Source organism: Pan paniscus, chromosome 8 (genome assembly GCF_029289425.2).
Source record: "Pan paniscus chromosome 8, NHGRI_mPanPan1-v2.0_pri, whole genome shotgun sequence".
In the NCBI taxonomy this organism is placed as follows: Eukaryota; Metazoa; Chordata; class Mammalia; order Primates; family Hominidae; genus Pan; species Pan paniscus.
In genome coordinates, this window is record NC_073257.2 from 145,599,699 (window position 1) to 145,623,874 (window position 24,176).

General features: G+C 49.5%; 1 protein-coding gene across 1 annotated transcript; it reads left to right on the plus strand.

Annotated features, from left to right (window-relative positions):
- The first annotated feature begins 81 nt into the window (after positions 1-81).
- Positions 82-18,435, plus strand: LOC100983226 (scavenger receptor cysteine-rich domain-containing protein SCART1-like). Its single transcript, XM_063607921.1, has 13 exons — positions 82-1,524; positions 2,018-2,694; positions 3,501-3,812; positions 4,475-4,789; positions 11,721-12,026; positions 12,187-12,504; positions 12,578-12,892; positions 12,970-13,284; positions 13,781-13,849; positions 13,926-14,240; positions 14,910-15,056; positions 15,873-16,028; positions 16,522-18,435. Exons 3-13 carry the CDS (start codon positions 3,560-3,562, stop codon positions 16,641-16,643), a joined length of 2,631 nt encoding a protein of 876 aa, XP_063463991.1. The 5' UTR covers positions 82-1,524; positions 2,018-2,694; positions 3,501-3,559; the 3' UTR covers positions 16,644-18,435.
- The last annotated feature ends 5,741 nt before the right edge of the window (positions 18,436-24,176 follow it).

Below are 24,176 nucleotides of genomic sequence, written 5' to 3' on the forward strand. Positions count from 1 at the left end.
CCAACCTGGCTTGACTCTGTGCGAGGCATGTCCTTGGGGCCAAGGTCGGGGGTAGGGGATGTGGGTTGTCCCTGGGGTGGGTGAGGGCAGGGAGGCATGAGGTTTGTGGAGGGGCCGTAGGGGCGAGATCAGCAAGGTGGCAGGAAATGGGATGAGGTGTGAGCATGAGACAGACCTGGAGGACACCTGGGGAGCAGAGTGAGGCTGTCAGTGCTGCGGGGAGGACCCTGGCATCACTGCCCGCTTCAGCCTTGCCCTTTGTGCCGGCCTCGCCCCTCCCATTTATTCCCCTAGGTCTCCCAGCAGCAGTGTTTTTATGAGTTTCTTTATGGTGATTGGCACAGACACGGGGACCTAGAGCTGCGTGCCCCCACCCCCGCCAAGGCCTCCCGAGGGCTTTCGCCATCCTGACTCCACGTGCAGGGCACTAAAGAGGCCCTTTGCAAGTTAGAGTGCAGGGAAGCACCTGAGGCAGCTGCAGGTCCCAGGTGCTGGGCTCCGGCACAAACAGCCTGGTGGATGGGTCTGTGGCCTTTTCTGGAAATCTTTTCCTCTCACTCTCCTGGTCTCCCACATAGAGGTCTAAAAACCTGAGTCACCCTGTCCTGAACTGGTTCTCTGGCAAATCTACTGGAAATTAACCTTTATTGATATTATGCTGCTTATAAAATAACACATGCTTAATTATTGTAAATTTAAAAACAGGCCAGATGGGGTGGCTGATGCCTGTAATCCCAGCACTTTAGGAGGCCAAGGCAGGCGGGTCACTTGAGTCCAAAAGTTCGAGACCAGCCTGGGCAACATGGTGAAACCCCATCTCTGAAAACATGTAGGTGGCATATTGACGTGCCCAAATGCAAGTGTTTATCCAGCCGAGCGTAAGAGCTGCCCCTTTCCGGCCTTGCCTCAGATGCCGCATCATTGATTTAATCCTCTGTTGGATTTGGCGGCTTCCCAAGGACACAACCTCACAGGGAGGCCGTGCATCCCTTACGAATTCGGGTCGCAGGGCACACATGTGTTTCAGGATTTTGCTTCCATTGCTGGGTCTGTGTGTTCACAGCACATGAGCTTGGCACAACCCTAGGTCTTCAGCCGCATCTTTTGTGTGAGGCAGAGAAGGTCCATCCCTCCCCTGCCAGGCGCTGGTCTCAGCACCTGTGGCCACCAGGGCCTTGCTGAGAATGGGCCCTCACTGGTCCATCTCACACCTGAGGCTGCGTCGGGCACCAGCTGCAGGAAGCCCAGCCTGGTCTCAGCACACGCTACTGGCACCGTCTGGGCTGAGGCACTGGTGACAGATGACAGCTCTGATATGGGGGGAGGAGGCAAGGGTGTGCACGGGCTTCCTTCTCAGAAAGGTGTCACACTGAGTCAGCGTCCACCTTCCGTCCGGGGGCAGAGCACACGTCCCTGCCGCGAGAGCATCAGCCTGCGGAGCGGCAGCAGCAGATTGGCCAGGCATGGCATTGTTCCCTCTGGGGCTGTGGCCCCTGCTCCTGGACTGCTGGACCCTCCCTCCCGGTGAGTGTGCCGTTGCCTGCAGGGCGCGGGGGGTCGGAGCCCCGGTGTGCAGGACGTTCCATGTGGGCGGGGGCCACGACACAACAGTGGTCCCGTCTGCTCCTTGGTGTGAATCCTGGGAGCCTCAGCTGGGGACCGCAGAGGGCTAGGGTGTCCTCTGCAGGGCTCATGAGTGGGCAGTGACCAGAGGCTTGTTTTCTGTGGGCCTTCCACATGCATGTGAAAGGCTGGGACCTTAACTTCATTGAATTTCCTCAGAAAATGGTCCATAAGCCATTTTTGTTAACATTTTGTTCATTTTTGTTGACATGTAAGTTTGTTAATGTCATTGGTGACATCCAAATAACGCGCAAGAAAAATTGGGAAAATCCAAGAGTAAGGTGTAAACTGGGCTGGAAGGTGAAAGTTAGATTTCTAACTTTGAAAGTTCCGGGCATAAAGTACTCAAGGGCACCTTTGCCATGACGCCTTTCCTATGTTCTTGTCCCCGAAGCTCCCGCTGCAGACTCCCTGGCCCTGGTGAGGGGTGGAAATCGCTGCGAGGGCCTCCTGCAGGTGCAGTCCCTGGGGCAGCAGGGCCTGGTGTGTGGGGACCGCTGGGGCCTGCGGGAGGCATCTGTGATTTGCAGGCAGCTGGGCTGCGGTCGTGCCCTCTATGTCCCCACATACGTGATGTGGCCCCAGGAGGCCCAGCAGTCCTTGCTGCAGGGCGTGCAGTGCCAGGGTGTGGAGGCCTCGCTCTGGGACTGCTCCCTGGGGAAGTGGGGGTCGCCGCACGGCTGTGAGTGTGAGTGCATCGGTGCAGTCCACTGCTCAGGTAGGACGGGTGCCCCGGGAGCCACTTCTGCCAGTCTGTGGCCCTGTCCCCACCCACGATCTTCACTTTGGGGAGGAGGATTGTTGCCTGAGTCCCCCAGGGTGGAAGACAAGACCCTTCTTCCTGGGGTGCCTGTGACTCCAGTGCTGTGACCCTCAGACCCTCATGGCACCGTATGACCCCACATGTGTCCCCTCCAAGGGCCCAGACAGCACAGCACAACTGAGCAACACATTACACACCCAGGCCAGCCCTGGCCGGGACTCCAGCCCGAGTTCAGTCCTTCTGGGTTCAATTGACTCCTGGAGACCATCAAGCACTGGGGGCCAGTGGTGACCACAGGACCTTCTGAGGTGAAGGGTCCCTCTCTTCCTTCCCTGAGTGGCTAGCATGAGTAGAGGCACCAGCCTGGGGGCTCAGGCAGGTGTGAAGGCTGGTGCTGAGTGAGGTGCTCCCTCCTGGCCCTCATCTCGGCTTTCTGCTCCTGTGCTCTCCCTTATCAGGGCCCACTCAGGAGGCTCCGAGCTCCTGGATCTGCCCCAGATTTCAGCACCCCTGTCCAGCTCGGGCTCTGGCTGGGACCCTGCCCTTTCCCCTCTGCTGGATTGTTGGTGGGAGGCAGAGGCTCAAAGTGGCATATTTGAGGAGAAAGAGATGAGGGGCATTGACACAGGCAAGGAGAGGCCACTGGCACCAGAGGGCCTTGGCCTGCAAAATCCAAGGCCTGAGCTCCAGAACCAGAGACAGCTGGCCCTGTGTGGAGACCACTGTGGGGGTGTGACCAGGGGCCTGGGATACTGGCCTGCAGGGCTCCTCAGAGAGGAGCAGATGGGCCGATCTCCTGTCTACTGTCCTCTCCACCTGAGGGGCCCTCCCTGTGGGCAAGGCCCCAGAAGCCAGAGAGCATGGAGCTTGTCCTGACATCTATGCAGGTGGCCTCTTGGGCACAGGGTGGTGGGGAGAGGGGACCTAAAGTGGGCAGGTACAGCCTCTGGCTGCCTCCTCTGGGGTCCTGGGCCCAAAAGAAAGGCCTCTGCTGCAGACCCCCACACACCTCATCCTTCAACAAAGACCACTGCCTCAGTCCACAAGCAGTCCACGTGTTAGGGGTGGGAGGACCGTGCGCCAGCAGAACTGAAGTGGGCACCTGTGTGTGCAGGAGGAAAGCTGGCCTCCTTGGAGCTGAGTGGCGGAGGCAGCCCCTGTGCGGGAACCCCCATGATCCGGATAACAGAAGGCCCTGTGATAAGGTGCGGCTTGCACCAGAAGGAGGCCAGCATCTTCTGCAGAAGGCTGGGGTGCGGCCCAGCGCTCCAGGCATCCAGGCCCCACCTCACAGGGCACCCAGGCTGGCTGGGCTCGAAAATCATTTCCTGCCAGGGAACAGAGTCCAGCATCTTCAACTGCAGGTTCAACCTGAACTTCCTGGACCTCTGTGACCTCCCGACAGACTCTGAGGTGGTGTGTGCAGGTAGGGACGCCCTTTCTTGAGAATCTCTGAGAAGGGAGGTGTCCACTCAGAGCAGTGCCGAGGACTGAGGGGATGGCCCTGGCCTAGGGGGCGTGGGGGTCTTGTCTCCTGGGGCTTCAGCGCCTGCCCAGCAAGGCCCCTATGCTGCTGCCCTCAGACTGCACCCCTGTCCTGGGGAGGGTGAGGGGCTGGTGGCCCAGGGGTCACCTGGGGAGATGGCTGACACTGATGGCAGCTCCTTCCTCGGGCCTCTGGCCGGGGTGTGGCTGGGCACTGCGCTTAAAACTGACCAGGTGGTTGGAGAGACCTGCCAGGGACCAGGTCCAAGCCTGGGAGTGAGTGGGCTCCATGACACAGATGTGGGGGCCCCAGGTCCTGGGGGTAGAGATCCTTGCTTGGGGGTGGGGACTGTTGTTGCTGTCCGAATTCTGTGGGAGCCAGGACCCCAGGGAGATTGGAGGGTGGGAGAGGCTTCGGCCTGCACACCCCAGGACCTCTCCTGCCGCTTCAGAGCTCCGGGGGCCGCGCCAGCCCAGGTGGTCCTGGGTCCTCCTGCATCGGTCCTTCCCATGGGACCCGAGGGCCGCGGTCAGGTCGCTTCACCCCAGAGGCCCGCACGGAGCCGGTCCCGCCCTGTGCTCCAGTCCAGCGTCTGCCCCCAGGACACACCGAGGCCCGGCTGGTGGGCGGCGAGCACCCCTGCGCCGGGCGCCTGGAGGTGAGGCGGGGCCTGACCTGGGGCACTGTCTGCGACTCGGACCTGGACCTGGCCACGGCCCACGTGGTGTGCCGGGAGCTGCAGTGCGGGGCGGCGGTGTCCACGCCCGAGGGCGCCCGCTTCGGCCGGGGCTCGGGGCCGGTGTGGACCGAGGCCTTCCGCTGTGCGGGCAACGAGTCGCTGCTGTTCCACTGCCCGCGGGGGCGCGGGAGCCGGTGTGGGCCCGGCCGCGACGCGGGGCTCAGGTGCACGGGGGCAAGTAAGTCACCGGCGCGGGGCTCCGGGGCTGGGAGGCTGGGCTGTGCGGCGGGGACAGAGCTCGGGGCCCTGCGGGGTGCGGGGACCCCCGAGCTTCCTTCCTCGCGCTCTCGCAGGTGTTTGTTGACCTTAAGTTGATCATCTTTGGAGGAATGTTTATTCAGGGCCCTTTTCCATGCGGACCCTCCATCCCTGTCAATGTATCACTGGAAAATATTTCCCCCCATTCTGTGGGAGTGTTTTTACTTCTGATAATGCCCCTTCTGCACAAGCTTTTAATTTTGATGGAGTCCTGTTTACCTATTTATTCCCGTTTTGTTTCTTGAACGTTTGGTGTCATATCTAAGAATCCACTCTCTAATCCAAGGTCATGAAGACTCTTCCTGTGGTTTTTTTCTCAGTTTTATAGCTTCAGCTCTTATTTGGTCTTTGACTTTGACTTACATTTTGTATATGGTATAAGGAAAGGGTTCCATTCATTCCTTTGCATGAGGCTATCCAGTTGTCCATTTGTTGAAGACGCTATTCTTTCCTTATTTTTTGAACGTACTTATTTATTGTTCTAAAATGACACATAATAATTGTACAGTGTGATGTCTCAATACATATACACCTTTTGTAATGATTAGTTAATCTTTCCTTATTGAATTTTCTTCACACCATGTGAAAATCCATTGCCCCCCATGGATAGACTTATTTTGGGACATTCAATCTGTTCTGTTGACTTATGTGTGTATTTTTATGCCAATAGCATACTGTGTTGATTACTGTAGTTCTGCAGTAGTTTTGACATAGGGAAATGAGTCCTGTAACTTTTTCTCTTTCAGTATTGTTTTGGTTATTTAAGGTCCCTTGAAATTCCATCTGAATTTTAGGATCAGTTCTTCTATCTCTGAACAAAAATTGGCTGTTTGGATTTTGATAGGGATTTCATAGAACCTGTGGATTGGTTTGGGAGTATTGCCATCTTAACAATCTTTCAATCTATGAACATAGGATATCTTTGCATTTGTTTAGATTTTCACTGATTGTTTTCAAAAATGTTTTGTATTTTTTAGTGTACAAGTCTGTCTTGGACCTCCTTGGTAAACATTATTATTATTATTTCATTCTTTTTTAAATGCACACATTTTGGACACATGCTAATTTACACATTTATGGGGTGCAGTGCAGGGTTCCAGCGCACATATATATTGTGTAATAATCAAATCAGGCAATTCAGCATAACCATCACCTCAACATGATTATGTCTTTGTGGTGAGGACATTCAAAATCCTCTCTTTTAGCTATTTTGAAATATATAGTACAATACTGTTAATTATATCCACCTGCCTGTGCTGTAGAACACTGAAACTTTTCTCTCCTGTCTCTACCGTTGTACCAGTTGACCACTCACCACCCCCCATACCTCCTCCTCACTACCCTCCCTAGCTCCGGTAGCCCCCGTTCTACTCTCTACTTCTATGAGATCAACTATTCAAGATTCCATATACAAATGGGATCATCTGGTTTTTGTCTTTCTCTGACTTATTTCACCTAACATAATGTCTGCCAGGCCATCCACATTGCTGCAAATGACAGGATTCCATTCTGTTTTTAAGACTGAATAAGACTTCATTTTGTGTAATATATAGACCACATTTTCTCTGTTTACCCATTGAAGAACACAGGTCAAGTCCATAGTTTGGCTATTGTGGTTAGTGCTGCCGTAAACATGGGGGTACAGATACCTGTTCAACTTACTGATTTTGTCTGATTTTGTCGATTGTTTCCTTTGCTGTATGGAAGGTTGTGAGTTTTCTGTAAACCCATTTGTCTATTTTTGCTTCTGTTGCCTGGGCTTTTCAGGTATTATCGGAAAAATCCTTGCTAGACCAATGTCCTGAGCGTTTCCCCTGTTCTCTTCTAGTTGTTTTTATTGTTGTGGGTCTTTCATTTAAGTCTGTAATCAAGAATTGATTTTTGTATATAGTGAAAGGTAGGGGTCTAGTTTCATTCTGCATGTGGATATCCAGTGTTCTCAGCACCATTTATTGATGAGACTGTCCTTTTCCCAATGTGTATTCTTGGCACCTTCGTTCAAAATCAGTTGGCTGTAAGTGCGTGGATTTATTTATCTTCTCCCTCTGTTCCACTGGCCTATGTGTCTGTTTTCATATCAAGTACGACATTGTTTTGGTTACTCTCGTTTTGTAGTACACTTTTAAATCCAGTAATGTGATGCCTTCAGCTTTGGTCTTTTGCTCAGGATTGCTTTGAGTATTCTTGGGTTCTTCTTTTATTATTATTCATAGTTAGAATGTAGAAATGCAACTGATTTTTTGCACCCTCATTTTTCCTGAAATTGCTTATGGCTTTAATGGTTTTTTTTGGTGCAGTCTGTAGGATTTTCTACATGTAAGATCATGTATCTGTGAATACAGGTAGTTTTACCTCTTCCTTTCCAATACAGGTGCTTTTTGTTTCTTTTTTCTTGCCTCATTTCTCTGGCTAGAACTTCCAGTAGAATGTTGAGTAGAAATGGTGAAAAAGTGTATATTTGTCTTGTTCCTTATCTGAAGGGAAAAGCTTTCAGTTTTTCTCCATTGAGTATGATGCTAGTTGTGGGTTTTTAATAAACGTTCTTCAGCACAGTGAGGAAGTTCCCTTCTGTTCTAGTTTGTTGAATGTTTTATCATGACAGTCTATTGGATTTTGTCAAATGCTTGTTCTGCATCAATTGAAATGATCATGTTTTATTTTGTTTTTTTCCTTCATTCTAGTAGTGAAGTGAAGATACCTGGTGCTGGGCTTTTCTTTGTCCAGAGGTTTTTGTTTACTGATTTATTTCCTTTACTTTTTATAGCTCTGTTCAGATTTTTTGCTCATTATTGGGTCAGGTTTGGTAATTTGTGTATTTCTAGGAATCTGTTCATTTAATCTAAATTATCTAATTGGGGGGAGTGAATACTATGAAATTAGTTCACGGTATTCATTTACACTTCTCTTTATTTCTGTAGATTTCGTATCAAGTACCCCCTACATTCATTTCTGATTTTGGTAATTTGGGTGTTCTCTTTTTTTGTTGGTCATTCTAGCTAAGTGTTGTCACTTTTGTTGATCTCTTCACAGACTTAGCTTTTATTTTTGTTATTCTCTCTATTGCTTTTCTTCCTATATTTCATTTGGTATCTCCTTCCTTCTGCTAGCTTCAGGTTTAGTTTATTCTTCCTTTTCTAGTTTTTTAAGGTGTAAATGCCATTACTGATTTGAGATATTTATTTGCTCCTAATATAGATGTTTGTTACTATAACATTTTCTCTAAGCATTGCTTTCATTTCAATCCATAAATTTTGTTATGTTGTGTTTTCATTTTCATTCATCCAAAAGTATTTTCTAATTTTCCTTGTGATTTCTTCATTGACTTATTGCTTGCTTATGAGTGTGTTCTATTTGTTAATTTCCCAGTTTCCCCTTTTTAATTTATTCCTAGCTTCATTCCTTTATGGTCAGAGAAGTTGCTTTTAATGATTTCAGTTCTTTAAAATTTATTGGGACTTGATTTATGCCTCAACATAGTGTCTACCCTGATGAACATTTCATGCACACTGGAGAAGAATGTGTGTTTTGCTGTTTTTGAGCACAGTGTTTCACATGCGTCTGTGAGGTCCAGTTGGTTTACAGTGTTCTTCCAGTTATTTCTTTCCTTATTGGCCATATGCATAGATGGTCTATCCATTATTAAAAGTGAGATGTTTTGGTTCTGGTTATTATTTACAATTGTCTATTTCTGCCTTCAATTCGGTCAATTTTTTTTATTACTTTTGGCTCTGTTATTAGCTGCACATATGCTTATATTTGTTGTATATTTTTTGATGGATTGACCCTTTAATAAATATATAATCCTCTTCTTATCTCTCCTCACAATTTTTAACTTAAAGTCTGTCTTAGTCCGTCTAGGTTGCTATAGAAAACACTGTAGACCAGGTAATTTGTAAATGACAGAAATTTATGTCTCAGAGTTCTGGAGGCTGAGAAATCCAGGGTCAGGGAACCAGCAGATTCAGTGTCTGGAGAGGCCTGTTCCTCATAGATGGAGCCTTCTTTGTGTCCTCACATAATAGAGGCACAAAAGAGGAAAAGGGATGAAATTGCTCCCTCGAGCCCTTTATAAGGGCTAATGTCCTTCATGAGGATAGAGCCCTCATGGCTTAACCACCTCCAAAATTCTCCACCTCTTAATACTGTTGCTTTTCGGATTCTGTCTCGTCATGAATTTTGGAGGAACACAAACATTCAAACCGTGACTAGGTCTATTTTGTCTGATATTTGTATAGCCACTGCAGCTCTCTTTTGGTCACTATGTGCGTGTATATCTTTTCCAAGCTTTCACTTTTAACCTAACTGTCTTTTGATCTAAAGTGAATTTATGAAGAGAGCACATTTTAAAACAATTTTTAAAAAATCCATTTTGTCCCTCTCTGCCTTTTATTTAGATGGTAATTACTATCTAAATTTTATTTAGATAGTAATTACCAATAAGGAGTATTCACTTCTGCTATTTGTCTATTTGTTTCCTACATGTCATGTTTTTGTTCCTCAATTCCTCCATTACTGCCTTCTTTTGTGTATAATGGACATTTATAGTGTACCATTTTCATTCTGTTCCCATTCTTTTTTTTCTTGGTGTATTTCTTAGTTTTTTCTCTAGTGGTTCCCCTGGAGAGCATAAGAAATATTTTAAATTTATAAACCACTGGTTTGCACTAAAACCAACTTACTTTCAATAGTACAGAAAATCTCTGCTCTTATATTGTTATTGTCACTAATTCATCTTTACACATGGTTTGTCCGCTAACATAAATGTATGTTTGTTTCATGCCTATTTTTTAAAGCATGTAGGGACAAACAAAGGAATAACAAACCCCCAAAACGACACTGTTGGCCTTTATATTTTCCTCTGTAATTATCCTTATCAGTGTTATTAAATTAATCATCAGGCTTTGATTTACTGTTTAGTGCCTTTATTCCAGCCTGAATTAAACCCTTTAGCATTCCTTGTAGGACAAGTCTACTAGCAATGAATTTCCTCAGCTTTTGTTTAAAGTTCTCCTTCATTTTTAAGGATAGTTTTGCTAGATATAGAATTTTGGAGTGACCAGGTTTTCCTTTCAGCACTTTAAATATGCTACTCCACTGCTTTCTGGATTCCATAGCTTCTGTTGAGAAATCGACTGTTGGTCTTATTGAGGATCCCTTGTACATGATGAGTGACTTCTCTCTTGCTGCTTTCAAGATTCTTCTCTTTATCTGTGGCTTTTGGGAGTTTGATTATAATGTGTCTCAGTGCAGATATTTTTAAGTGTAACCTACTTGAAGTTTGTTGAGCTTCTTGGATGCAGACTTATATCTTTCTTCAAACTTGGAATTTTTTTACCATTATTTCTTCAAATATTTTTTCTATCACTTTCTCCTCTCTCTCTTTTTTTTAAAATTTTTTTGCTATTCTGTGGAAGAGCCAGTGTTCTGTCTTTCTGTGACTCTGATTATGCATCTGTTAGTATACTTGATTGTGTCCCACAGGTCTTTTGGGATCTATTGATTTTTCTTTATTCTTTTTTCTTTCTGCTCTTCAGACTAGATCATCTGAATGAACTTATATTCAAGTTCATAGATTCTATCTTTTGCTTGCTCAAGGGGCCTGCTGTTGAACCTTGTAGTGAATTTTTCATTTGTTATTTAACTTTTTTAAGCTGCAGAAAATCTACTTGATTCCTTTTTATAATTTATACATCTTTATTAATATTCCTTATTTGGTGAGATATCATTGTCCTGGTTTCCTACAGCTCTTTGAGCATATTTAAGACAGTGTATTTAAAGTATTTGTCTAGTAAGTCTAATGACTTAGCATCCTCAAGGACAATGTCTGTTTCCCTTTTCCCCCATAAATATGTCATAATTTATGGTTACTTTGCATGTATCATCTGTTTTGTTGGAAACTGGACATTTTGAATTATTATACTGTGGCAACTCTAGAAATCACATTTTTCTCTATCACCAGGGTTGGTTGTTGCTGATTGTTTGTTTAATGACTTTTCTAAACTCCTCTTGTAAAGACTCTTTGTTGCATGTGACCACTGTGGTCTCTTTTCTGTTGGTTAGTGGGGTTAGTGATTAGGCATGTTCCCTTAAATGCCCATAGTAAAGAACAGACAAACCAGCGCTCCTGACTCTTCCAGTCTTTGCATGTTAGCTCTTTGTTGGGGCACACCTTCAATACCAAGGCATTATTCTTCACTCCTTCCTTATGCAGAGCCAAATTTGCCACTTCTTTCATTAAGTCTATTCAAGTTGTTCCCAGATACTAGAATTTCAAAAAAGTTGGTTATGAGTTTTATCACCTAATCATTACATTAGAGGGAGGTAGAGCTTTGGGGTTCCTTACTCTGCCACGTATACTGTTGTTGCTTCTTACCCTCAGGCATTTCCTCCGAAGTGCAGGGTGTGGGGTGTGTTTAACTAGGCTCACATCAAGAACCAGGTGCAGCAGCACGTGTGGGGCCTGGGGAGTGGGGCCGGAGATGCTGCCCCATTTCCCAGAGCTCTGGCTGGCGGAGAAGCAGGAGCTGAGAAGGGTGTGTGGAGCTCTGTCTTGGTGCTCACTTCCTGCTTCTTGGAGACAGCATTCAGCAGCTTCATCTTTATTAGCGTTCCTCTGTGTTGGATGCATTCCAGAGCACAAAGTGTATTTCCATAGTTTTCCCAACTTAATCACTGCCTTTCGGATTTCCCAGGCAATTTGTGGTGACCTCACTCGCCAAAGCTGTTTTTGTGCCCTCAGTCTGTTCCCTCAAGTCTGGGAGTGGAGTGTGTAACCAGGCTCAGGCTCACATGAAGGAAAGTGCAGCCAGTGTCTGCCTCTGCGAGCCAGGCTGACTCCTCCTCTCCCCTAGAGTTCAGGATGGTCAACGGCAGCAGCAGCTGTGAGGGCCGCGTGGAGCTCCAGGTGCAGGGGTCCTGGGCACCCCTCTGTGCCACCCACTGGGACATAGCAGATGCCACCGTGCTCTGCCACCAGCTCAACTGTGGCAACGCGGTGGCCGCACCTGGAGGAGGCCATTTTGGGGACGGGGACGCTGCCATCTGGCCTGACGCCTTTCACTGTGAGGGGACAGAGCCCTACTTGTGGAATTGCCCAGTAAGCACCCTGGGGGCCCCGGCCTGTGCCCCGGGAAACACAGCCTCCGCGGTCTGCTCAGGTGGGTGCAGCCAGGACGGTGGACCAGGAGGGTGAGTGAGAGGCATGGACAGAGGAGTGCAAGGAAGGACAGAGGGGGCGGAGAGGTACGGGCCCTGCTGGGGGGTGGTCCTGGGTCCCTCGCGCTGACATCTTGGGCCCCTGTGCGTCCCCATCCCCAGGTCTGCCCCACGCCCTGCGACTGAGGGAAGGACAGAGCCGCTGTGACGGCCGCGTGGAGGTCTCCCTGGATGGCGTGTGGGGCCGCGTCCTGGACGATGCCTGGGACCTGCACGGCGCGGGCGTGGTGTGCCGGCAACTCGGGTGCGGAGGGGCCCAGCAAGCCTATGACGCACCTGCCCCCAGCCGCGGATCCGTCCAGGTGGCGCTGAGCCGCGTGCGCTGTCTGGGCACCGAAACCCGCCTGACTCAGTGCAACGTGTCCGCGACCCTGCAGGAGCCCGCGGGGACCTCGCGGGACGCCGGCGTGGTGTGCTCCGGTGAGGGCGGAACCGCGTCCCCCATGGCCCGTCGCCACGGGATCCCGGGCGCCCTGACTCTGTCTCTCCACAGGGAGCCTCAGGGTGCGGCTGGCCGCGGGGCCGGGGCGCTGTGCGGGGCGCGTGGAGGTGCTGCACGGGGGCGCGTGGGGCACCGTGTGTGGCGATGACTGGGACCTGCAGGATGCGCACGTGGTCTGCAGGCAGCTGGGCTGTGGCCGCGCCCTGAGCGCCCTGGGGGCCGCACACTTCGGAGCCGGGGCAGGGCGCATCTGGCTGGACGAGCTGGGCTGCCAGGGCCACGAGTCTGCGCTGTGGCAGTGCCCGTCGGCGGGCTGGGGGCGGCACGACTGCAGGCACAAGGAGGACGCCGGCGTCTTCTGCTCAGGTCCTGCAGCCCGTCCACCTTGTCGTCCCCACCCAGACTCCGAGCTGGGCCTTGCTGACTGGCCTCTCTCTCTGCAGAGTTCACGGATCTGAGGCTGCAGGACGACAGGCAGCCATGCACAGGGCGGCTGGAAGTTTTCTACAATGGGACTTGGGGCGGTGTCTGCCGGACCCTGAGTGCGGCCTCCCTGGGGGTCCTGTGTGGGCAGCTGGGCTGTGGGTCCCACGGGCAGCTGCAGGCCGGGGCAGGAAGCCGGTCTGCCCCTGAGTTTCTCTGGGTGGGCTCCATCCAGTGCAGGGACAGGCATGACCGGTCCCTGTGGCAGTGCCCGTCAGCCCCCTGGGACCAGCATTCATGCTCCGGCAGAGAGGAAGCGTGGGTCGTGTGCACAGGTGAGTGGGTGGGCCTGTGCGTGGGGAGAGTGGTGGTGGAGAGGGGTCTCTGAGGGGCCCCACACTGTGTCTGCATGGGCCCTTTCCTGGGAGATGAAATGTCAGTTTCCCTTTTCCTTATTCTGGATGAGTCTGCCCTGTGCTGGTCCGGTCAAAGCGGGAGGTCCCTGCTCTGAGGCCTCTGGGCTGGGTGGGGAACATCTGGAGTCTTCCCAGACCCCGTGATCTCCCCCAGTGAGCGAAGCAGGACCCCTGCACTTCCCGGTATCGTCTGACGACATCCCACAGGGAGACGTCCCCTTTGGAGAAGTGTCGGGCACGGTTTGTGGAATCTGTAACCCCATGTGGAGATCCCTTGCTTAAACAGAGTTCTCTCTTTAGGCAGCAGAAATTGGTGTGTTGGGGAGACAGAGGGAAAAAGGAAATGAAAAATATTTTACAAAATTCAAGCTGCCGAGCTTGCAAATTCAGAAACGGGTCCCAATTTCCTATGCAGAAAAGGCAGGAGAAGTTCCTGAGGACTCCGGGGAGCCCCTCAACTGCTCCTCCTCGCTCGGCTGCCCAGGTACCCCTCTGTCCTTGTCGCTGTCCTCTTTCCCATCCCGGTCCAGCCCCCGCAGTGACCGCAGCCCCTTTTGCAGAGGAGGGCGCACTGCGCGTGCGCGGGGGCGAGGACCGCTGCTCCGGGCGCGTGGAGCTCTGGCACGCGGGCTCCTGGGGCACCGTGTGCGACGATGGCTGGGACCTGGCGGACGCGGAGGTCGTGTGCCGCCAGCTGGGCTGCGGTCGGGCCGTCGCCGCCCTGGGGGCCGCCGCCTTTGGCCCTGGCTCCGGGCCCGTGTGGCTGGACGAGGTGGGGTGCCGGGGCAGCGAGGCGTCCCTGTGGGGCTGCCCTGCGGAGCGGTGGGGACGCGGAGACTGCGCGCACAAGGAGGACGCGGGCGTGCGCTGCTGGGGTGAGTGGGGGGCGGTGGGAAATCGGTCATGAGGTCAGCAGAGGGCGCTGGGATGGAGTCAGTCTTGAGTGCCACTTCGGTGGGCAGGAGAGCTCGCCCAGGTGTTAGTGGGTTGGTTTCCACCCTGGGATTTTTCTGGGATAAGCTGATTTGCTGTGGAGGCCTGTTTGGGACATGCACTCCCTGGGGTTTCCCCCTAATCTTTTTTGGGAATTCTCTTTTGTTGATTCCAATCCTTGTTCATTTCGGGTATGTGTCACCTGGGTGTTGGCAGGTTCAGTTGTTCCCTGCACCTCATTCTCTTTGCAGAAAACAAACAGTTAACCACAGTGATGACCTTAGCAAAAACAGCAGCAGTGGTAACTTTCCCTGAGCCACTCCCATTCTCTGTGCTCTGGTCACCTCTTGTGACTTGCCCTGGCTTCTGCCTGGGGGCCATGTTTTACCAAGGAAGGGGGCTGTCCCTTGAAAGCAGACACCCCCAGTGGACACTAGCCATTTTGGGGTGCTCTGCACAGCTGAAACCAGCAGATGCCCCCCCAGCACTTCCGACTCGCAGGTCCTCCGTGAGGGAGAGGGTGTGGCTGGGCCCTTGGAGCCACCCTGTCCTGCTGAGGGTGTGCAGGTGCCCCCCGCCACCCAGCTGGCTCAAGACCTCTCCTTTCTCAGAGCCTGGCCCAGGCCCCCCACTGCCTGCAGCTCCCTTCCGGACATTCTGGGTGGTCAGTGTCGTCCTGGGAGCCCTTCTTGGTCTTCTCCTTCTGGGCCTCATGGCCTTTCTGATTCTGCCTCGAGTCACACAAGCCATGCAGAGGGGTAAGTGTGAGCCCACCCTGATCCCATCAGCTGGTGTGCAGGAGCAAGAGCAGCTCACAGCTCCAACCTGGTGTTGGGGTCTGGGCAGGCGGGGTGCTCCACAGCAGTCAGGCCTATGCAGACCTACCCCCAAAGTCCAAGGAACTGAGAAGCTGAAGAAAGAGGCAGACAAATCCAGTTCCTTAGAAAGAAACACTTAAAAGGGACTTATGAAGACAAGCCATGTCCATGCCTTGGATGGCCTCTAGCTGAGACGGCGGATGCCCATATTATCATCCCTCACAACTAGAATTTATATACCCCAGGGGAAGGGGACATGTAGGACAATTGCTTAAGGGCAGGATTTACAGTGAATGCCTGCTCTTATGCAAGGAACAGTAGATAAAATAGAAATCTTAGAGGCCTTCCTGGAACTGGAGTTGGTCAGAAGTCAACACGGTGGATCAGCATTCAGGGCAGAGTTGCTTCAGCCTGCAGGCTGGTCTCACTTAGGGCTCATTTTATTGGCCAGAGAGAGTGGCAGACATCTGCATCAGCCTCCAGCCCTCAAGACTGAGCTCAACCCTAGAAGGTTCCCCCAGGCAGCACATTGGGGCCCACTGGGAAGCATCATGTGGTTTGCTGGCAAGGGACGGTGGCCAGGGATGGGAGGGCACTGGGAGTCTGGCTATGTTGCCGTGGTCCCTCCATCCCAGCCCACAGCATCCTGCCTCTTTGCTGCCTGGCTGGGGTTCCTGCCTGGAGTTGCTGCCCTCCCTTGCCTGTGGCCACGTCCACACTGAGGGCCTGTGTGTGACCATGCTCACCTTGCCTCAGGTCTGGGAAGATCCGAGGTATCTCCTGGAGAAGCCATCTATGATGTCATTGGGGAAATGCCGCTAGCAGGACTGTACGAGGAAATCACGGAGGCCGAGGCTGTGCTCCAAGATGAGGAGGACGGAAGTGTGGTGAAGGTGGACACAGAAGCCGCAGGTGGGTTTGTGCTCCACCTCAGGGGTGAGCTCTGGGGTGGGCTACGGATGCTGACCACAAGATGCAGTGGAAAGGGACTCTGACCACAGGAGCCTGGCTTCAGAAGGCTGCTGACCACAGGGCTCATGGATGCAAAGGGACTCGTGGGCAGGGGAGAACAGGGCCACACCCATGAGGGCAGAGTCAGTGGCTAGAGTCCCCATCGGAGAGGCCTGCCCTGTGGTGGGAGAAGAGGGCTGGTAGGGTGTGCTGGGAGCCGCGGGTCTGGCAGGGGCATATGCTGCAGCTCACTCAGCCTCAGTTTCCTCACCTGTGGGAGCTGTGCTGCTGTCACAGGCTGCTTGGGGTGCTTCAATGTCAGGATGCCTTGAACATTGCCAGGTGCTTTCTGGTTGACATGTTTATGCGTTCCTGTCTTACGGGCTTTGCCAAATGTGCTCTGGGGACAACTTGCACGTGTGCTGATTTGCTCACGTGGTGTCTCTTGCGCCAGTTTCAGGGGAGGTGTCTAACCTCCTGGAGGGACAGTCTATACGTGCGGAGGGAGGACACAGCAGACCTGTTTCTCAGGGATATGACGAGGCTGCGTTTCCTCTGGAGGAGATGACGTTGTAAAGCACCCTGAGGATGAGATACACCAGCTGGCTGTCGAAATCACAGCTCTTCATTTTCTTGTAAAATTGTAGTGGATTTCGTGAGAACACCTTGGATGCCTTTCTCTTGCAATGTCCTCCACGTCCATATAAAATCCAGTCCTTCCAGGCCCTGCCTGGCTCTAACCCTCATCCCCTTCGAGGGCCATCTGCTGTGGACAGTTGTGCTGTGTAACCTTCAGATTTCCCACACATTACAGCAAATGCAAATACACATAGAAATCAGTGGTTCCATTTGTGGTTTAGAGACACATGGTGCCATCTTCATCTTCTGCTCCACAGCTCGCTTCTGGCACCCAGCAGTGGGTTGCAGAGCTCCCCATGCCAGAACCTTCCTCTTTTTTCTTAAAAACTCTTCTTAATTGAATCCAAAGTATCTTTTAAATGTTCTACTTGTGTAATCATGTCATCTGTGAATATTCAGATTTATCTTCTCCTTCCAGTCCGTGTACATTTAATCTCTTTTTCTGTGCCTTATTTTGGGGGCTGGGACCCTTCAGTCCAGTGTTGAAGAGAGGCAGCCAGTGGAGGTCTTGTCTCATTCATGGACTCAGAGCAAATGTGTTCCACATTTAATTTCACTATGAAATATAATATTTGATGTTCGGTTTTGTAGATGCTATTTATCAGATCAAGGAAAGCCCAGTCTATACCTAATTTGTTAAGGGTTTTGCTTTTTATCATAAGTGTTGACTTTTATCAAATTCTTTTTTGTATCTATTAAGATGATAGATGATTGATATTCATATGTGAAATTAACCATGGGTTAAACAAACTTACCTTTATCATGATATATTATTCTTTTTGTATTTCACAGGAATTAGTTTGGTAATATGTTGGGTCAATGTTTAAAAAAGAAAATGATGTGTAATTTTTTTCTTTTGTTGTAGTATTTCTGTTTAATTTTTGGTATGAGGATTATTCAGGTCTCATAAGAGTTAGGAGTATATTCTCTTTTAAAAAATATTTGCTAATTTACACTCCCACCAACAGTGTCAAAGTGTTCTTATTTCTCCACATCCTGTCCAGCATCTGTTGTTTCCTGACTTTTTAATAATCGCCATTCTAACTGGCATGAGATGATATCTCATTGTGGTTTTGATTTGCATTTCGCTAATGACCAGTGATGATGAACTTTTTTTCATATGTTTGTTGGCTGCATAAATGTCTTCTTTTGAGAAGTGTCTGTTCATATCCTTCACCCACTTTTTGATGGGGTTGTTTGCTTTTACCTTGTAAATTTGTTTAAGTTCCTTGTAGATTCCGGACATTAGCCCTTTGTCAGATGGATAGATTGCAAAAATTTTCTCCCATCCTGTAGGTTGCCTGTTCACTCTGATGACCTATCAGTGATAGACTGGATAAAGAAAATGTGGCATATATACACCATGGAATATTATGCAGCCAGAAAAAAGGATGAGTTCATGTCCTTTGCAGGGACATGGATGAAGCTGGAAAACATCATTCTCAGCAAACTAACACTGGAACAGAAAACCAAACACTGCATGTTCTCACTCATAAGTGGGAGTTGAACAATAAGAACACATGGACACGGGGAGGGGAACATCACACACTGGGGCTTGTCAGGGGGTGGGGAGCTAGGGAAGGGATAGCATGAGGAGAAACACCTAAGGTAGATGACGGGTTGATGGGTGCAGCAAACCACCATGACACGTGTATACCTATGTAACAAACCTGCACATTCTGCACAGGTACCCCAGAACTTAAAGAATAATTAAAAAAAATTTGCAAGAGTTTATGTAGCATTGGTTTTATTTCTTCTTAAATGTTTGGAAGAACTCACTAGTAAAGCTCTCTATCTAGGCTTGGAGTTTCCTCTTTAGTGAGGTTTTTTTTTTTTCCAGATTTAATTTTTTAAAATAAATAGTTGAAGTATTCAGATTCTCTATTTCCTATTAGATCTGCTTTGTTCAGTCCTTTTTAAAAATGAATTGGTACATTTAATCTAAATTTTCAAGTTTGTCCATATAAATTTGTTAATAGTATCTTTCTACTAGCCTTAATGTCTACAAAATCTGTAGTCATGTGCATTTTTCAATGCTGATAGTGGCAATTTGTGTCTTGTCTCCTTTTTTTTTTTTTTTTTTTTTCCGAGACCAAGGTCTCACTGTGTTGCCCACACCAGACTCAAACTCCTGGGCTCTAGTGATCCTCCCTCACAGCCCCCCGCACAGCTGGGACTCTGGGCACTCTGCTGTTCTTGACCAGTGCTGCTGGCGGCTTCATCTCATTAGTCTTTCCAAGGCACGTGGAGCTTGTGCCTTTGGTTTTCTTGATTTTTCTTGGTGAACATCTGCCTTCTAATTCATTTATTTCTGTTCTCATCTTTGTGATTTCCTTCTGCTTATTCTAGCTTTTTTATATGGACATTCAGATTGTTGATATTCAGCATTTTTTCTTTTTTAATGCGTATATTTTAGGTTATAATGGCTTTGGCTGCATTCCAAGAGTTTTGATATGTTGTGATTTTGTTTTAATAGGTTTATGGGGGTATAATTAGCATATAATAAACTTCACATATTTAAAGAATACATTGCAATAAGTTTTGACATGCACATACACCCCTGAAAGGATCGCAGCGTCTATGAGAATGGACGCATCCATCGCCCCCAACGTTTTTCATGTATGTTTGAACGTCTTTCCTGTCCCTTCCTGTGTCCTGCCCCTCAGGTGATAAAGTTCAGCTTTCTGACACTGTAGACTAGTTTGCACTATTTGAATTTTATGTAAATGGATTATATAGCATGTACTCTTTTTTCGGGGATGAGAGTCTGGCTTTTTTCGCTCAGCACAATTACTTGCGATTCATCCATGTGGTGAGAAACCATAGTTCATTTCTTCCTCTTGGCAAATAGCGCTCCATTGTGCTGTTTACCTGTTCACTTGACGGACATTTGCATTGCTTAAAGCTTTCAGCTATTGCAAAAAAAGCTGCTACAAATATTCATGTACCAGTCATCATATGGACTCGTGCTTTCATTTCTCTTGGCTACCTAGGAATGGAACGACTGTAAGGTACGTGCAAGTTTAACATTCTACCAACCTTTCTGGAGTGGCTGCATCATGTTACATCCCCCCAGTAATCTCTGAGTGTTCTGCTTCCTCCACAAGGTTCCAACACTCGGTTGGTAACGTTTGACATTCTAACAGGTATACGGTGCTGTGTCCTTGTGGTTTTAATTTGCATTTACCTAAGGACTAATGATATTGAACACCTTTTCATGTGTTTATTTGCCATCTGTATATGTACTCTGTTGAAGTGTCTGTTCAACATTTTTGCTCATGCTTTATTGGGTTGTTTGAGTTTTGAGCATTCTCATGAGCTCCCCTGGGGTGGTCCTTTCCAACTGTGGCCCTGGTACCGAGGGGTCCTCCCCACAGCAGGAACACAGGAAGAAAGTGTTCAATCAAGTCCTGCAGGATGGCCTCAGCCAGGTCCAGATGTGGGCTTGGGGGCCAGGCCACACTAAGCACCTTCCTCCCTCTGGGCTGTCTCCCCACAAGACTCACAGAGCCGAGCCAGGTGTCCCATTGGGCACACAGGGGACCCCACCCTGACAGCGGCCCCAATTGTACTTTGGGCCGTTGCTGATCTTTGCTCTTGGTGGGCTGGTGGCTCAGATGTTGCCCAAGAGGCTGTGGGGCAGGAGCAAAGTTTGGGAGACTGGGAGGCTCTGGCTCTTAGGAAGTATCAAAGGACACCCAGGCCTGTGGGAAGAGGTGTCCTGGAGAGGAAAATGGCAGAGGGAGGTGTGTCTGCCCCAGCCGTGTGGGGCTGGAGAGTTGGGGAGAGAATGCATTTGCTATGATAATTCAGTGTTAAGAGTCCATGTGCCAGCAGAGCAGCCCCCAGCCTTGGTGCTACTGACCTTGGGGCTGGGTTGTTCTCTGCGTGGGGCCATCCTGTGCATCATAGGTGCTAAGCAGCATCCCTGGCCTCCACCCACCAGGTACCAGTGGCAGCCCCCTTCCAGTTGTGACAATAAAAAAATGTCTCCAGACGTCACCAAATGTTTCCTGGGGGCAAAATCAGCACAGTTGGAACTTCTGGGTTAGCAGCAGATTGGATAGGATGATGGTGAGTGACTGCCTAAACCATCACCAGCCTGTGTGAGCTGACAAAGGAGGGCTCCTTACTTATGAGTTTATTTGTGTAAAGTCTTAAAAATTAAAGATATTAGCTTAGTAATTATACACGTAATGAATTAACTTTACTGAAAAGAATAGTATGTAGAAAAAATGAGAATTTTAGCAAAATTATTAGATGGCGATGAATGTGGCATCTCCCTCCTGAGATCTGGTCAGTTGAAAGTGTGGCGTCTCCCTCCTGAGATCTGGTCAGTGGAAAGTGTGGCATCTCCCTCCTGAGATCTGGTCAGTTGAGTGTGGCATCTCCCTCCTGAGATCTGGTCAGTTGAGTGTGGCATCTCCCTCCTGAGATCTGGTCGTTGAGTGTGGCGTCTCCCTCCTGAGATCTGGTCGTTGAGTGTGGCGTCTCCCTCCTGAGATCTGGTCAGTTGAAAGTGTGGCGTCTCCCTCCTGAGATCTGGTCAGTGGAAAGTGTGGCGTCTCCCTCCTGAGATCTGGTCACTTGAATGTGGTGTCTCCCTCCTGAGATCTGGTCGTTGAGTGTGGCGTCTCCCTCCTGAGATCTGGTCGTTGAGTGTGGCATCTCCCTCCTGAGATCTGGTCAGTTGAAAGTGTGGCGTCTCCCTCCTGAGATCTGGTCGTTGAGTGTGGTGTCTCCCTCCTGAGATCTGGTCATTGAGTGTGGCGTCTCCCTCCTGAGATCTGGTCAGTGGAAAGTGTGGCATCTCCCTCCTGAGATCTGGTCAGTGGAAAGTGTGGCGTCTCCCTCCTGAGATCTGGTCACTTGAGTGTGGCGTCTCCCTCCTGGGATGTAAGTTGTTGAGTGTGGCGTCTCCGTCCTGAGATGTGTTCAGTTGAGTGTGGCATCTCCCTCCTGAGATCTGGTCACTTGAGTGTGGCATCTCCCTCCTGAGATCTGGTCACTTGAGTGTGGCGTCTCCCTCCTGAGATCTGGTCGTTGAGTGTGGCGTCTCCCTCCTGAGATCTGGTCATTGAGTGTGGCGTCTCCCTCCTGAGATCTGGTCGTTGAGTGTGGCGTCTCCCTCCTGAGATCTGGTCGTTGAGTATGGCGTCTCCCTCCTGAGATCTGGTCGTTGAGTGTGGCGTCTCCCTCCTGAGATCTGGTCGTTGAGTGTGGCGTCTCCCTCCTGAGATCTGGTCAGTGGAAAGTGTGGCGTCTCCCTCCCGAGATCTGGTCAGTGGAAAGTGTGGCATCTCCCTCCTGAGATCTGGTCACTTGAATGTGGCGTCTCCCTCCTGAGATCTGGTCGTTGAGTGTGGCGTCTCCCTCCTGAGATCTGGTCGTTGAGTGTGGCGTCTCCCTCCTGAGATCTGGTCGTTGAGTATGGTGTCTCCCTCCTGAGATCTAGTCAGTGGAAAGTGTGGCGTCTCCCTCCTGGGATGTAAGTTGTTGAGTGTGGCGTCTCCGTCCTGAGATGTGTTCAGTTGAGTGTGGCATCTCCCTCCTGAGATTTGGTCATTGAGTGTGGTGTCTCCCCCTCTTTCTTGTTCCTTTTTTGCCATGTGAGGCACCTGCTCCCCCTTCACCTTCCACCATGACTGGAAACTTCCTGAGGCCTCCCCAGAAGCAGATACCACTCTCCTTCCTGTACAGCCTGCAGAACCATGAGCCAATTAAACCTTTTTTTCTTATAAATTACAGAGTCTCGGGTATTTTTTTATAGCAGTGTGAGAACAGATGAATACAGAGACCTCTCCCAAGGGAACATCCTGTGTCTAATTGTTGGTGGGTGTCTCACCGACCCCAGAGTTGAAGAAGTCCCTTTGCTTAGCTTGTTTCCCATAGGCTGAGCACAGGGTCCCCCAGGGAGTGCCTGGTTGACGGTGGTCAGGTGACTCAGACCTGCGGAGTCTTGCTGGGGATGGCGCTGCTGCCTGAGGATCCCAAAACGTTGGAAGATGAGGGACTCTCATTGGGCTTTGAGGATCCCCGTAGCCCTAGGACAATTCCAGGTATGTAGCAGGTGCTCCCACATCTTACCACTTAGCTTGGATTTTGAGGTTTAAATGCTACAAACATGGTTACTTATTGTGGGCCATGAAATAACCTTAAATCAGTGTTGCAGTGACCTTTGATACTGAATGTTTTTATAAATCAACATTATTTTTTAAGAAAAGTGGTGTGTTTGATTAGGAAAATCCGGCATAGCTGAAGGTTATATCACATTTGAATAAATTAGAGGAAGTGTTCAAATCTTGGGTTGCTGAAATGCTATTACATATACTGTCATGGAAAATAGATAATCATTGGCCAGAGATTAAAAACATGTGCCGATTGATTGAGTTGAAGGATGTTAGAAGGTTTGGAAAATTAAAGGGGCCCGTTGTCTTCCTGTGATGAAATTAAGAAGCACTTTAAATCAGCCATGGCCACGTCTCTGGTTCTTTTGCAATGACTGTTTTCTCCATGTCTTATTTTCTGCACTTGGTCACTAAGATAAATTGCTAGGTTTCTCCTGAGCACAGTTATCATCTCAGTTCTACCTATGGGCACTTTCTGTGACCACCTACACTGCTTTACCAATCAGTTGTGGGCCTTTGGCCCAAACAAGGAAGTGAGTCAACCCCCATGGGCTCACAGTGCCTCATCTACATGGCCAGGCCTGCTGGGTGCAGAGTGGGGGTCTGGGCTTCAGCCTGCCAGAAGACTCTTAGTCTCCTCAGACCCTTTGGATGCTCCATCCTTGAAGTCAGGACAGTGTCTCCCTGGACACTGCAGGCCACCTCAGCGTCTGGATGGGCACATAAGAATTGTGATGAAAATATTTACCTTCCCAAGTTCACATCAACAGCCAGACATGCTGACAGTGTGCATCCCGGTGTGGTGTGATGAGAATGTCACGTGCCTCTGTGTCTTTCCGCCCCAAAACCCATAACTTTCATCATGAGTAAAAAAATAATCAGACGAATCCCAGTCAAGGGAATACCTGGCAGATACAAAATACCTGGCCAATATTCTCCAAAACTACCAAGTTCATCAAAAGCAAGGAAAGTCTGAGAAAATGTTGCAGTCAAGAGAAGCCTAAGGAAACTCCTAACTGTGATGTGGACAGAAGGACGTTAGGGGAACATGGAGGAACTGGGAATCAGCCATGGATTGCAGCTGATAGTATAGGATCGATACTGGCACATTAATGTAACACATGTTAATGGGAGATGTCAGTAACAGGGGAAACTGGGTGGGGGCAAATTTAAAACTATTCTAAAAGATTAAGTCTATTTAAATAAAATTCCATCCTCCTGCAGGGAGGGTTGCACATGGCCCTTGTGTGCCCAGGGCAGAGGTGCTGGGGAGAAGCCACCAGCTCTGGCTTTGATCTCCCCAGGTCCATCACCCAGAAGCCCTGCAGGTGCCCTGGCCTGT

Bases quoted from the DNA above. Each gene is read 5' to 3' on its own strand.
- LOC100983226 (XM_063607921.1), top strand. From the start codon at position 3,560: ATGATCCGGATAACAGAAGGCCCTGTGATAAGGTGCGGCTTGCACCAG. The intron at 3,813-4,474 runs GTAGGGACGCCC...GTCTGCCCCCAG, and splicing joins CTCTGAGGTGGTGTGTGCAG to GACACACCGAGGCCCGGCTG. The intron at 13,850-13,925 runs GTACCCCTCTGT...CCCCTTTTGCAG, and splicing joins CTCCTCGCTCGGCTGCCCAG to AGGAGGGCGCACTGCGCGTG.